Source organism: Alnus glutinosa, chromosome 1 (genome assembly GCF_958979055.1).
Source record: "Alnus glutinosa chromosome 1, dhAlnGlut1.1, whole genome shotgun sequence".
NCBI classification, from domain to species: domain Eukaryota; kingdom Viridiplantae; phylum Streptophyta; class Magnoliopsida; order Fagales; family Betulaceae; genus Alnus; species Alnus glutinosa.
Window position 1 is genome coordinate 31,845,015 of NC_084886.1, and position 16,231 is coordinate 31,861,245.

General features: G+C 35.0%; 1 protein-coding gene across 1 annotated transcript; it reads right to left on the bottom strand.

The window, feature by feature from the left end:
- Positions 1 to 10,420: 10,420 nt before the first annotated feature.
- On the bottom strand, positions 10,421 to 14,560 carry LOC133878519 (protein indeterminate-domain 5, chloroplastic-like). Its single transcript, XM_062317082.1, has 3 exons — positions 14,040 to 14,560; positions 13,376 to 13,772; positions 10,421 to 11,817 (listed from the first exon to the last, which is right to left on the bottom strand). Exons 1-3 carry the CDS (start codon positions 14,188 to 14,190, stop codon positions 10,674 to 10,676), a joined length of 1,692 nt encoding a protein of 563 aa, XP_062173066.1. The 5' UTR covers positions 14,191 to 14,560; the 3' UTR covers positions 10,421 to 10,673.
- Positions 14,561 to 16,231: the final 1,671 nt, after the last annotated feature.

Here is a 16,231-nt window from a genome sequence, read left to right on the forward strand (position 1 = left end):
AATTTCAATCTTAGCGTCCAGACAGAGTTGCCTTTGCGTTCGGACGGTTGCTAGTTGTTTCTGTGTCTGAAAAGGAATTCTGAAATTTCTCGAACTCTGGATAGCATGTAGATCTCTATTGTATTGGGATGAAGTTGGCGAAAGACAACTGTTAGGCCCAGAAATGGTGCATGACACGAAAGAGAATGTGGCACTCATCTGGGGGATGCTCATCGCCAAAAGCTGACAAAAAAGTTACGCCGGTAAGCATCGTCACAAGCTTGAGTTCGAAGTTGCTGACCTTGTGTATCTCAAGGTGTCGCCAATGAGGGACGTAATGCATTTTGCCAATAAGGGCAAGCCCAATCGAAGGTATGTTGGACCATTCCAAGTGTTGAAGGATGGGAGCCCTCTAGCGTACAAGGTCGAATTGCCTCCTAGTTTGCCGGGCATTCACGACGTCTTCCACGTCTCTCAGTTGTGAAAGTGTATTCATGATCCATCACACGTTATAAGCTACGAGCCTCTTGATATTCAAGCAAATTTGACATATGAAGAGCTTCCCGTGCAAGTGTTGGATTGCAAAGAACAGTAATTGAGGACCAAGACCATACCACTAGTGAAGATCTTATGGCGAAACCACAGCGTAGAAGAAGCCTCATGGGAGCTTCAACAGAAATGCGGGTTCGATATCTCCATTTGTTTGAGTAAACCTAGGTATGATCACTTTATCATACCAGTTTCGTGTTTTCCTTTAGATAAAATACAAGCATGTAAGCTTGTCTAACAATTTAGAGTTAAATTTCAAGGACAAAATTCTTATAAGGAGAGAACGTCAAATATGTTAATTAAGTGTTAAATATATGAATTAAAGTAATTAGGTGATTAATTAAGTGAAATGAGGAAGAAAAACACTTATAAAACATTTAGAATTGAGTTTCTGAGTTGTGTGTCCGGACGGGTCATGCACTAGAATTGTGTCCCCTAGCGTGTCTGGACGGCTTGTAAATGGAGTGGGTAGTAGGTTCACTTCTCGGCACATGTTCGGAGGGAAAAATCTTGTGTCTGGATGGGCTTGGCAAAAAGTTGCATTTTCAGTGCATGTCTGGACAGCACACTAACATGTTTGAACAAGCCTCGATAGAAATTGCTGGAAGCGAATTTTGAACTCATTTATCCCCATTTCTCTCCTCCCAAACAATTTCTCTCCATCCTCTCTCCTAGAGTTTGATAATAAGCCTTAAATTTTAGTAGATTGAAGTTTCCAAACTCAAATCTAACACCAGAAACGTGATCCTTGATACAATATCTAAGTTTTCACCAATCATTTTAAAGTAAATCCGAAAATCCTTGTTCCTCTAGATTTTGTGAGTTTGAGTTTAATATCTCAATTTTCTCTAGGTATTGTGTATTTTGAAATGTTCTACACAATCTCCAAGCATTGAGATCCAAAATCCTAGATTTTTTTTAAGTGTTGTAAAATTAGGAATTTGTGTGTCTAACCCTAAGATAATCTTATGAGTTATTATTATTAGTTAATGGTTTGGCAAATAGAGCCCTAAAAATTTATGGGTTTTTCATGGGTCTTAATTATTGAACAATTCAAGAGCTAAGTGAAAATTTAGAGTTAGAAAACACTATGTGTTAGTATTAATTGTCATCACAATGTATTGTATAGTGATACATTGCATGGCTTACAAGAATGATTTTTTCATAGTCAATTGTCAAGCAGCCTATGTAAGTATTTAACTCACTAAGAAAAGAAATTACATTTTGTGAAGTTTTTACGATAAAATAAACATTAGATTTATGATAAACCGAGCCAATGATAATTTGAGAAGATATATGCATGTGATTGATTTCATTACCTTCAATTATATTAAGTTATGTCATTAGATGATTTTAAATGAGTTGAGAATTATGTTTTCATGATATATTTGAAAAAGGATAGATAAGCATACAAAGTTATACGATGCATATATGTATGATAGCATGATCATGATGAGTATGAGATGTGATAAGCATGAGCATAGAACGAAATCATTAACGTTGAACGTAAGACCAAGGTTAAAAGACATCTCGGTAGAGCAAGTGTAAGATCAGTGGGCATAAAGCCCCACGGCATTAGAAACAAGACCAGGAGTTCAAGTCCCACGACACATAGCAATCATAATAAGTGTAAGACTAGTGGGTATAATGCCCTATGGCATCAGTAACAGAAAATAAAGAAAATAGATGTGTGGCAAAAATGGCATAATGTGTGACATGATTTAGGTTTTTATGATGTTTTCATAGCTAGATGTACCAGTATTCTTATGAGTTTGAACTAAACAGAACATATATATATAGTTACAGCTAGGTTGCATAAATGATTTATATAGAATTTCATACTAGAGGTATCAATATACCAATGAGTTTGAATGGAACAGAACATATGTATATAGTTACGGCTAGAGTGCATATATGATGTTATATATGGCATTGAGCTTAATTGTGCTTAGATATAGGCATTTTCCAAAGGTTTGAAAATACTTGTATCTCTGCATAGCTGGGTTATGACACTCCTAATTTTTTGTTTAGACGTACATATATGCTTGTTATTTCCGAAAGTTTGAAAAACTTGTATACGAGTATGGCTTAGTCATATGATATATGTATAAATGAGTGCATAAATACTAAGATTCCTCATGGATACGAAGTGCCTATGTTTACCATATTAACTATGAAACTTTTAAAGAATGATTCCCACCAATAGAAGCTATTATAGTAAACGTAAGGTAGAAAAGAAAAGAGTTGGCTTATTGTGAAAACTTAGTGAGTTTTATACTGCTAAGTTTATGGACTCAAACTTCCACCTATGTGAATGTGGCTATCACCACGACTGTGTAAATGTTGATGCTTTGGCTACAGGTACCGCTGATGTCAACGATTACCAGTGGCATCGTACTTGGGATACTAAGATTGAGGCTCTTCACATTTAGATGTATGTGTGTCAGACTTGGATAGTCCGTATTTTTGTACAAACATTTTGTATATGGCTTGTGTCACATGTGATACTTATTTTGTATAACCATTCTTGATGTAAATAATATTTGATTTAAGCCTCATACAGATAGACAGATGTATGACTCTGATGTTGTATTTACACTTTTGAGTTAATGAATTTAGTTCCGCTGCTACATGTTTGTCACTGATATATATATAATGCATATGTTATGAGATGTATTAGGTTGATGTTGGCTTAATGACTAATCGTCATGCCACTGTGATGATTCTGTTTTGTAAAAAAAAAAAATTGAGTCGTCACACCCTTGATGGAAGAAGCTAAGGTTAAAAAGAATTAATTGTGTATAATTAAAGATTTTGTCCTTTCTATATATAGTACGTGATTGAGAATCAAAACAATTAGTACTTTTACGTGAAAGTAGAATAAGCTGAAAACTTTATCCATTACTCTCCATACAATGTTATAAAATTGTGAGGGTGGTGACACTATTATCATTAATCTTGGCTTTTCAATTTAAAAACTTAACCAAACTATGGCTAGGGAGAAGTATTTTTCTGACAAATGACAAGTCATTTAAAACACGTGACATCAACCGGTGTGAAATGGGTATGACGAGTAGCATTACCAAAACTAAATATTTTACAGCATTGATGATCATTTATGGGTTTATCCAATCCAAATCATTTTCCATTCAAGTTTGGCGTGGCATTTCATTTCCAACTATCGCCTCAAAGGCTATCCTTCAAAAGTTATTTGGCAAAATCCTTTTGCCGAGTCCTTTTACAACAGTTTTCTGATGGGCTTAGGATTTCATGGAAGTTCCTATCTTCCTTGCATTACTATTAATAAGTAGTTTTATTTCACAAAGCAACACTAACCCTATCTTCCTTGTATTACTATTAATAAGTAGTTTTATTATTAATAGTTTTATTTCACAAAGCAACACTAACCCTATCTTCCTTGTATTACTATTAATAAGTAGTTTTATTTCACAAAGCAACACTAACACTACAAAAAAAAAAAAAAAAAAAAAAAATTAGTGAATTTTTTTTTTTGTCACTTGTACAAAACAACGTTATGTAGTTTCATTTGAACATTAAACGTCACTAAATTTTAGTGATGTTTAGTTCCAAACAACAATAATTTTAAATTAGTTTTGTTTGAACAGTAAACGTCCCTAATTTAGTGACGTTTACTGTTCAAACAACGCTAAATTTAAACTTTGAGTCGCTTGGGAAGTAAACGTCACTAAAAATTCAGTGACGTTAACTGTTCAAATGATAGAAAGGAATCAAGTTATTCTTTCAACTTGGTGTTCTCTGCAAGCTATTGTTCTACCTGTTCCTTAGTTCTTTTCAACTACTATTGGATATCCTCCAACTAAGTCTTTCTTTCTTTCTTCCATTTTTCCACCTCTCCCTGACAGCTATGAAGCCTTTCAACCTGGTGTTCTAAGCAAGCTGTTGTTCTACCTGTTCCTTACTTCTTTTCAACTACTACTTGCTAGGCTATCTTCAATTTGCTTTTTTCAGCCTCTCCTTGCCAGTGCTTCCTTCCTGGCATATGAACAAATCTTTGTTTTCGAAATTTTAGTTTAGCGTCATTCAAACAACACTAACAAATTAGTGTTGTTTGACCTTAAACGACATTTAATAGCGTCTTTTGAATGGTAAACGATGCTATCACAAATTCTCGACATTAAATAGTGTTGTTTTTTCTAGAGGTAAAAAAAATTCCCTTACTCAAGTTTAGAATGATTACGAAATTAGAAACAAACGTGATAAGTAGCAACTAGCTAGCATGTGCCTGATCAAGTGATTTTTTGTTTCAAAAACCTTGAATTATAAGGCCCAATGGACCCAGCCTAGAGCTCGTTAGCCCATCCCACAGTAGGCCAAAACTAAGGTTCAGTCCCACCAAGTGGTAAATAGATGTGACACACCGGATCCCTTTCTCCTCATGTTTAAAAAGGACATTATAAAGAATATATAATGTATTGTCCAAGATATTAATTAGGTGTTAAAAAATGAATTAGATTAATTAAGCGAGTAATTAGGTAAAATGAGGAAAAATAACACTTAAAAAACATTTAGAGTTGAACTTCTGAGTTGGGCATCCGGACGGACACTTGCTGTATCCTGAGGGTCAGGCAGTAGGTCCTGTCCTCTACTGTGTCCGGACAGCTAGCAGACAGATTTTCCCCAGAGTTTTATTTCCATGCCCATCCAGACAAGACATTTTGGTGTCCCAACTGCATTACCCGAGAGCTCAGATACGTGGCTTCTCACACGTGTGTTCGAACGGCTTACTTAAGTTTCTGGATGAGTTCCTCCAGCTCATTGCTCCCGATCTCTCTCTCTCTCTCTCTCTCTCTCTCTCTCTCTCTCTCTCTCTCTCCCTTAAGGTTTACCTATAAACCCTATATTCTAGCATTTTGAAGCTTTCAAACTCAAATCCGACATCGAAAACGTGATTCTCATGGCAAGATCTACCTTTTCACTTATCGTTTTGAGGTAAATTCGAAAATCCTAATTTTTGTTAGATTTTTTGTAGATTTTGAGAATTTAAGCCTAATCTCTCAATTATCTTTAGGTATTGTATGTTTTGAAGTGTTCTAAGTCATCTCCAAGAATTGGGTCTCATTTTGGTGAGAAATCAAGGTAAAACTCAAAACTCTAGTTTTTGTCTAAGTGTTTTAAATTTGTGAATTTTGTGTCTAATCCTAAGATTATCTTATGGGTTAAGTGTTATTAGTTAATGGATTGTCAAATGGAAACCTTGAAATTTATAGGTTTTCCATGGGTCTTAGCACTTGAGCAAAATTAAGAACCTAAGTGGAATTTAGAGTTAGAAAATATTATGAGTTAGTTTTAATGAGTCATTGCAATGAAATATGCAGTGGGGCATTGCAAAACTTACGTTGAGAAACTCTTTCATAAGCCTTTAGTCGAGCAGCAAATGTGAATATTCAACTCAGTGAGAAAAGATACTACGTTTTGTGAAGTTATATGGTGTGTAAACATTATGTTATTCCAAAAACCGAGCCAATGATAATTTAGGATGATATGTGCATGTGGATGTTTTTAACACCTTCAATTATATGAAGTTATGATTTGATGATTTATGAGCTTTGGAATACGTTTATGAAAATATGAAATGAGTTATGTTTTAGATGATTTCAAATGAGTTGAGGTTTATGTTTTCATGATATATTTGAAAAAGAGATAGAGAAGCATACAAAGTTATATGATGTATATGTGTTGATAGCAGGATCATGATGAGTATGAGAAATGATGAGCATGAGCATGGAATGAAATCATTAATGTTGAACGTAAGACCAATGTTTAAAGCTGCATTGGCAGAGCAAATGTAAGACCAGTGGGTATAAAACCCCATGACATTGACAACAAAAGATGTATGGCAAGAATGATATGATGTGTGAAATGATTTATGTTTTACGATGTTTTCATGATTAGATGTATCAATATGCCTATGAGTTTGAATGGAACAAAACATATGTATATTGTTACGATCAGAGTGCATATGATGTTTTATAAGGCACTGAGCTTAATTATGCTTAGATACATGTATTTTTTAAAGGTTTGGAAATGCTCATATATCTGCATTGCAGGGTTATGATGCCGCTCACTTTCTGCTTAGACGTACCCATATACTTGTATTTTCTGAAGGTTTGAAAAGCTTGTATACGAGTATGGCTTAGCCACTTGATATATGTATAATGTGTGTAATAAATAGTAAAGTTTGTCTTGATACAAAGCGCCTGTGTTTACCATATTAGCTACGAAATATTTCAAAGGAAAGGTTCTCCTAATGGTAGCTGTTATAGTAAATGTAAGGTAGAAAAGAAAAGAGTTGGTTCATTGTGAAAACTCAGTGAATTTTATACTACTGAGTTTATGGGCTCATACTTCCACTTATGCGGGCGTGGCTACCACCACGATCGTGTAGATCTTGATACTTTGGCTGCAAGTACTGCAGACGTCGATAAGGACCTTGTGGTGTTGTATTTAGGCTACTGTGACTGAAACTCTTCGCGACAGTTGTATTTGTTGTACTTATGAATAGTCCATATTTTGTAGAGACATGTTATATATGGCTTGTGTCAAATGTGACACATTTTTTATAGTAATTCTTTGATATATATAATATTTTGATCAAGCCTTAAACAAACAGACAGATGTATGACTCTGATGTTGTAATTACACTTTTTAGTTAATGAATTTAATTTCCACTGCAATGTGTTATCTCTGATATATTATGCATATGTTATGAGATGTATTAGGTTGATCTTGGCTTGTAGCTAATCGTCATGCCACTATAATAATTCAATTTTGTATATATATAAAAAAAAAATGGATATATTGTCACATGTAATATCATTTATTTACTATCTTATCTAGGTCGGATCAACTCGGTAAGAAAATAAGTTGTTGGGGGCATCTCTCGAAGAGAAGCAAGTGATGAGGATCGGCCGCCTTCCATATTGGTCCCTCTACAATTGCCTTACTAAGCCTTCTTAATTACCAAACAGAGAGAGGAAGAACTCTGTAAAGATATAGAGATCCACGTCATAGGTACAATTATTCTTATATATATATGTACAATTATTCTTAACTCTCTTTGTTTGCATTTTATCCTCATACTTTTTTAATCTTACTTTTCCTAACTTAATTAATTAACCATAAGAGGTAGTTTTACCATCATTCTCGTCGTGCCACTCTTCATTTTTGCATATTTACTTTAGTAAGTGTTCAACATATGAGTGGTCACCGTATCAATAAAGTGAAAATATATTCCAGTAATTTCGGTCTTTACGATTTATGAATTGAAAAGTGTTTGACAGTTCTTCATAAGCGAACACGTGAACTTTATATGCAGATCGCAAGTGAGGTCCACACGCAGGCAGAATTCAGCTTTGTGCAATTTCAACATCATAATATTTTATAAGATATGGTTATAAGATATTTCATGTATTAAAAGAGATACTCGTCGACCAATGTACTAGTTATATACTTCAGAGAAATATATGCTTTTCTTACAAGAGATTACATCATATAGTATTATTTCACTCAAAATAAAATGTTATAAGAATTATTTTGAAAAAAATCATTATAATTTATCGATCTGCTTAAAATAAAAAGAATGAAGGTGATCACCTCATTCTCCATAATTTCATTTATAAAAATCCGGTTGATCGATAGCTCTCATTAAGACCCTATTCGACAATAGCAGAACAAAAGCAAATTATAGAAAAAAAACTAGCCGTTATAAACGTTGATTGCCTTTTGTTACGTTGGTAATATATAGCTTCCAAAAACTAGAAATAGTAGAATTCGTCGCAAGCAATACGGTTATTTGAGTTATCCTGTGACCTATGATATACCGACCACAAACCATACGTCAAAAGTTTCTTCTTGAAATTCTACTACAATACTGTGATTCATGCCCTTTATTGCGAGTTCTACCTTTTCTATTATTTCATTAGTCCTGCCTAGATTTGAAAAATCAGAACAAGTAAAACTTGAAATGATTAGAACTAACTCTTGGAAGAAGACAAACGGATTAAGCATTGCGTCAAATCAGAAAATACGTGAGAAAAGGATTTAGGAAATTTTGGTTTTGTTCAATAGATATCAAATTTTTTTTTTTTGCATTGGTTTCTAGTAGTTAGCTTTTAATTAGTTGAAATAATAATTTTTTGTTTACTCAAATAATTAAGTAGGTTAAGACCAACTGGACAAATATTAATTGAGTAGAACTATCTTTTGCTATAAAAATAAGATCTTTTTCTACATTTTATTAAAAATAACAGTGTACAATTATTTACTTTCTCTCTCCCCAACCCCACCCCACCAAAAAAAGAAAGAAAAAAAGAAAAAGAAAGATGTAATCGTATGTCTCGATGGTTAATTATATATGGTGGTGAAAAGGGTCGTAGATAGGTTGGTTTCCCATCTGTTACAGGGATAAATTGAAAAGCAGTTTTCAAAATTTCTCTTGAAATGTACTACGTAGGGCAGTCATGACTCATTACAAACTCAGATGGGTAGGTTGATTGGACCTCAACATATCATATATAATTATTAACAACACCCAGAGATCGAGAAAAGTCAAATCTATTCCAAAAACTTATCTTTTATTAAATATATACAAGGTGTGCTATTTATTCTCTCAATTATTATGCACCCGGCAGATAGTGCATGAGATTCACTCATTTTGTGCCAACACTTACACAGCGGGGGTACCCGTAAAATCACGTGGTTTCCATTCATCAGGAACAGCAACCTGTAGCTTCCGTCAACATTCTTCAAACGTTTTGTTTTGATTTTGATTTTGATATTTTTTTCAAATTTGGCTCGTTTTGGTTAAATTTAATTCAGTTTTGGTTTGAATAATAAATCAGCCGTTCGTGAATACAACAATATATTTGAATATTAAACGAGAAATACTCCAATAAACTCGGTTCGACTCGAATAAATTTGTATAAACTTGTATAACTTCATTTTTTTTTAAAAAAAAATTCGTATTATTTTAATTTTGTAATAAGAACATCTTAAGTAAAATTGAATTATCTTCGTAAAATGATAAATATAACTTGAATTATTGTTGTGAGTTTAATTTTATAGATTTGTGTGTAAATGAGTGTGTTTGTGAACATGTGTGGTTATATGTGTGTGTATGCACGCGCGTAATTCGTGTATGTGCATAATGAATTTATATACATACATATAAACTCGAGTTTATACTATTTAAGATTCGAGTTAATTTATTTAATAAACTAAATGATAAAATTTTAACAATACTTAATTAATTAATGATTAGTATGAATTTACGAAAATGTAAACAATCATAATATTTACTTTATATAAGAAATGAATAAATTAATTAATTGAGCAGCTCGTGATAAGATCGAGCTTGACTCGTGTTCGAAATAAAATTAAACGAGCCAAATTTAAACATATATCTAAGTCGGTGATAATTAAGTTCGAGTTCGACTCGTGTTCGAAATAAAATTAAATGAGCCAAATTTAAATATTTAATACTCGACTGCTTATAAATTGACATAAAATAAAACTCAACAATAATATCAAATCACCAATCTTTCACAACTAACATATATCATACCTCACATGATGAGGAGGAACCTTAGTTTCGTTCTGTTATTTGAGTTTCAAAAACACATATATGCGAACACTCGTCCACTTATTCCCTAACCCTAAGAGTGTTCACAAAAATTCTATGGAGATAATTGTTCTTTAATTTGGAGATAATGTGTTTTTTTTTTTTTTTTTTTTTTTGTCAGCTAATGTCTGTGGGGTTAATCCGATATACAATTATGGCCCAATATAGAAGATATTTGTCTGAGCATCCTAAGTTCAGAGCTCGTGACTCCGCCAGCCCAACAAACTTAAATAAATAAAAACATAAAAGAAAAATAAGTACAACAAGACAAGAAAAGAAACAAAGTACTCCAAGTCAGGACTGCCCGCATTGCAAGACAATGTGTCAGAAAAATAGAAAAGAAAAGAATCCAAAACCCCATGAACACTATAACAGTAATCACGTTTGCCAAGAAATTCAACATACTTTTATTCTTATGATCAAATTTAATGCGTCACTAATTTTTACGTACCTCTGTACGTTCCTTCAGCAGCAGCAGCAGCAACTACTGAAGATTTCCATCCCCAAAAGATTGGCTTGACGGCGCAGTATTTCTGTCCGAGTCCAAGGAGCTCATATCAATGCCGTGGTGGTGGTGGTGGTGGTGGTAGTGCTGCTGCTGCTGTTGTTTTTGGTCTCTCTGTGAAACTCCGCTCATGCTCCTCACAATCTGTCCAACCCCAAGAAAATCCCTGGTTAACCTGTCAGACCCTCCAACGCTCACTGTGAGATTTGGCTGTAGCTTGGGTTCCTCATCCATGTGTTGTAAGTCGGTCCTACCCGCATTGTATCCACTGAATGCACTGAGAATGGAGGAGTTACCGCTAGCGAAGGAATTCATCAGGTCTTGGAGGTGGCTCTCATGTTCGCCGAACATGCTGCTTAAGCTACCAGCTGGAACGAGCGATTTGGTGCCACTTGACGAGGAAGAGCTTCCGAAAGTTGATAGCAATGAGGCAGTACTGTTGTTGCTTGTAGTTGAACCCATTTGTGCAGCCTTTTGAAGCAGTGCAGTTGCAGACATATGCGGGATGGCATTGTTGGTTTGAAGCGATGCGCTATAGAGAGAAGGGACGCCTGAGCTGATTTGGTCAGCCATATTTATGTTAGCCGAGAAGATATTGGACCCTTCCCCGCCTCCAGCAGTAGCATTTGCATTGTTGTTGAAATGATCAGGTATTAGCAAACCCGAAGATGGAAGACTGTTGTTGTTATTGTTGGCATTACTGCTGGTGTTGGAAAGGTAGCTGAGGTTGAAGAGATTGCTTGAAGTTGGAGGGTTGGTTGGGCTGTTTTGAAGATTAGAGAATTGCATTAACCCTTGTTGTTGACGATAGTTTTGGTTGGATTCGTGCTGGTGCATGAAGAAAGCAGAAGAAGCCATGGGCGCCTGTGGTGGTCGGAAGGATGAAGCAGCAATCCCCGGGGGAAGGAGATGATCGAATTGACCAGGCCTGGCACCGACAAGTCGTAATATATCACTTGATTGGCTGTTGTTCTGCTCTTGCATCTGAGGACCCACTTGAGATAAGCCTAAGCCCATGTTGCTGCTTCCATATAAGTTACTAGTGCTCATGTTGGGAGGGTGTCTTGCACTTTCTTGAGCCAGTGCGTCACAAAAGGCCCTATGAGTGATGAAACTGTCCCGCCTGTACCAATTATATATATGATCAATCCCTAGCTTACATCAGATATATTTGCAAAAGAAACACTTGAATCAAAGGTATATTTAAGATCGAATTTGGACGTTCCATGGATATTTGAAGTCAACAATCACTTTTAAGATTTGACAAAGTTTGTCGAGATTTTCAGGTAAGCTTTACAATTTGCATAGGATATATATCATCCTAATTCCACCGTCAAATGAACACCAGTAACGCAACTATATATCATTGCAATCATTACCCAAAATACACACACACACAAATATATATATATATATATATATATATATATATATATATATATATATATATATATATATATATATATATATATAATATTTAGGATCCAAAATGATTAAAAACAACCAAAATACTGAATTAATTCTCTTATCCAATAAATTGGAAAATAGCAAAAGTTTAAGGGGATGGCAAAAATGATTTGGATTGATCTTCAATGACAAAAAAAAAAAAAAAAAAAAAAAGAATTGAAGAGCGATTAGAAAAAAAAAAATATAAGTGGGTACAGAAGAATGTGATCGAAGAGCTAGCTAAGAGGGAGTTAACTAAATTGTCCCCATAAAAAAGGACAATTAAGGGGGTGGGTGATAGAATTTTACTAAAACATGAAAAACGATTTATCAATCAATCAAGAACTACAATTTCAAGTGCTGGCTGTTCAATAAATGCAACAGGAAAATGTATGTATTTAACACTCTGAAAAGTGGTCAATCAATGCAAGAGAGCGACCATTTGAGGATTTGTGCTCAATTAATGAAAAAAACCCAAGAAATATACCATTAATTCCCAGCTGGATTAATTCTAAAATCTAAACATGAAATTGTCACATTTATTAACTCAAAACTGAATTCTCAGTCCCAAAAGACTGCAATTCTGTAAACTGTGCGACGACAGCTCAAAAACTGCAACGACAGTGAAGAAAAGGCATCTGAATATCAGTCATGAGAGAGGAGAGAGAGAGAGAGGAGAGAAAGAGAGAGAGTAACGTTGTCATTAAAAAGGAATACCCGCAAGAGCACAGTACTGATCACATCTAGCCAACCCATAAGAGAACAAACCTGGTAACAACACCATCTCCCTCTACATGGCATAGCAACACGTGATAGCATAAAGTAGATGGCAAAAATGGCGGTGCCTCCGAGGCGAAATAAAAAGATGAAAGAAAGTTTTTTTTTTTTTTTTTTTTTGGCCCGAAACCTCTACGACCATAACAGTTTCCAGAGATTATTCACGTGGGAACATGTTATTTTCTTCGCCACCGTACCAAGAAAAATCAAAGAATTTTGACAAAGAAAATAGTGTCCGTGCGTCTTTTGTGAAGAGAGAGAGAGAGAGCCTGGCAAGAAGGTAACTGAAGGCAGGAGAGAAAAGAAAGCATCAGAACTTTTTCCTCAGCTGTCACTTGAGGAATCTAAGCCCTAAACCGAAGAAGCGAATCACTAGCTTGTTGTAACGCCTATGCGTATTATAGATAGATTAAAGGGCCGGGGGGAGGGAGATGGAATAAAGTGGAGATAAAAATTACCTAGAGAAGAGAGTGCCACAGTCGCATCTATATTCTCTAGTGCCACAGGTCTTGGAATGAGCCTTCCAATCAGACTGCACGGCATACCTCTTCGAGCACTTGTCGCACTTCCACTTCTTCTCGCCGTGCTTTCTCGAGTAGTGCTTTTTGATGCCAGTGAGGTCGCCGAGAGCCCTCGAAGAGTCATGGTGGACGCATGTGGGCTCCGGGCACAGATACACCTTCCGTTTTGGTTCTTTTGTAGTCTTCTGCTTTAGCTTCCAAGGCAAGTTGTGTCCTCTTCTGTGCAGCTGTAGGTTCTGCTCCCTTTGGAACCCTTTGTTGCATACCTCACATATGAACCTGTTTGTTGCCATTAGGGTCTTGGGAGATAGTGCGATTACCTCCGCATCTGGATCTGTCATGGAAAAATGCCAAACAACTAACTATTAGAAAATTCTAATTTTAATAACGATAAATCTCTCAACTCAAATTAACATGGAAAAAAGCACATCCATACATACCCACTTCATTAATTCCCATTCAAGGTTCCAAAATTAGGGTTCCCATATATACTGGGCTTTTTATTATTATTATTGTTATTATGTTTGCAAAGACTTCAACCTGTAGCGAATTTACAAGAATTTGTTAAAAATGATTTCGATAAAAATTATTGGATACTTGCATGGTGTTCCTGGTTGGTTTCTCTTTTTCTTCTGGGGTGGTGCAGCTGGAGCTGTAGATGACGTCGGTGTTGAGGAATGCTGTTGCTTCATCTGGTTCTGATCCTCTTCTCTAATTCCAAAGAACGGCGTCGACGAAGAAGAAGCGGCCATCTTCAAAGAAAACTTCCCTTTCTTCTCGAAAAGCAATCTGAATTTAAGAGACAACCTCAACCTCAACCCCGCATGCAAATTTCAGTCCTCCTCAGGAGTCTTATCTCGATTCCCAACTCTTGGGTATTGATTAAGGAGAAACCTAAAGGAGAAAATATATGTATATATGAAAAGAAAGCTAATTATGTAAGGAAAAGTTGAAGAGAATCAACCCCCATGCCCCTTTGGTGCTTCTCCTCTACTAGTTCTGCTGTTTTGAAATGAAAATCTTTCTTCAGCAGGCGATGGTACTATCTATACTGTGGTTCTTCTTTGATTTGGTGTCATGCTCATACACTAACACATATACACACCATTCTTTTCCTCTCTCCTTTTTTTTTTCCCCTTTTTTTCTTAATTATTTCTTTTTTTTTCTCTTTAAGTTTTTTTTCCAGATTTTGCTAAATTCTTTCCCAACATAAATAATATTACAAAAAATTAGTTGTGGGGAGAGAGGGTAAGACCTACAAGTCGGTGGACCCAATCCTTAGCCACATAACGACATAGCATTGTGTGTGAGAGCAGCATGAACAGCTACACCTCCCTCTCTCTCTCTCTCTCTCTCTCTTTGCGCATCTTCTTACTCACATTCAGACAAACTTTCCTTCATCACCCTGCCCCACTGGGCCTCACAGTAAAATTCAAAGAAAGCCATTAAAAAAAAAATAAAAAAATTTCAAACTAACCCATGCTGAAGAAAGTAGGGAAAAAATATATATATAATGAAACGCGTATAAGTAAGAAATTTAAAAATGGGAGGCACAGAGAATGGAAAAACACCTGAAGGTTGATTGGGGTTAAGGCAGTGCAGTAGTACTAGTGTTACCTTTTGCGAGTGGGTAACGTTGAGGTCGTCACTGACATGTCCAAGGCACAGTTAGCTTCGCGCTGCTTTCATGTCCATGTTCGGTTGCATGCAGTGGCCGGCGGTCCTCAAGGCAGTCACATCAGGAGCTTGCAGGGTTTTTTTGGTCATTTCAGAATAGAATTGGGAAAATGCCTAAGGGCGGACCTAATTAATCCAACCACTACGGATAAACAAATGATACTGAAATTTAGTACCTACTAATATGGGTATAAGCACAGTAGTACTGTCATTTCCACGTGTCACAACTAAATTTCAACCGTGTGTAATAATTTTACAAAGATCAGTATCAAGTCAAGAAAACGGTGGATTAAAGAGAAATACGTGCTTCTTGCGAAAGTCCAAATTTCATTATCCTTTTCGAATCGTTTTTTTTTTGTTGAAATGACAGTTTTTATTCCATGCCAGCTATATTTTTTTTCCCTCGAAGAAGAACGTAGCTGCTAGCAGAGTTGTCATTCTTTATAACAGTGACAGCTTACCATAATTATGCTTCATTGTCATGTATTATTTTCCTAATTTTTATTTTATTTTATTTTGTTATGCTGTAACAACTTTTCTTTTTTTCTTTCTTTTGTTGGGAGGGGAATGGCATTTGTATGGCAAGTAATCATTTCACAAGGTTAAAGGGGTAATTTCAATTAATAGTTAGATAAATTTTTATTAAAAAAAATAAATAAAATTTAAAGATTAATTGAGACGGTTACCTTAACATTATAAAATAATTAAAAAATAAGAATATATTATACAACATTACTCTTGTATGACCACATTTTATACATATAATATAAAATATTTACCATAAAATACCCCTTTATTCTTTTTCTTTTTTTTTTTGTGGAATAGTTACAGTTCTCTTGACTTCTATATAAACATAAAATAATGAAAAATTTATTACGACACTAATAACTTAAAAAAAAAAAAATCAAAAGGAGAATTTTGGCTCCCTCTATATCTCCGTATGCCCATTCTGAGTAAAAAGATAGGAATTTAAGAAATATTAATAAAAATTTTAATGGCTCTTAGTTTTACTGAATAGAAAATTCGAACCAAAATCCAAAAGAATTAAATCGCTTTAACTTATACTCCAATGAAAAGAAAAAAAAAAAAAATTCCAAATCATGGTCTACTCATTGT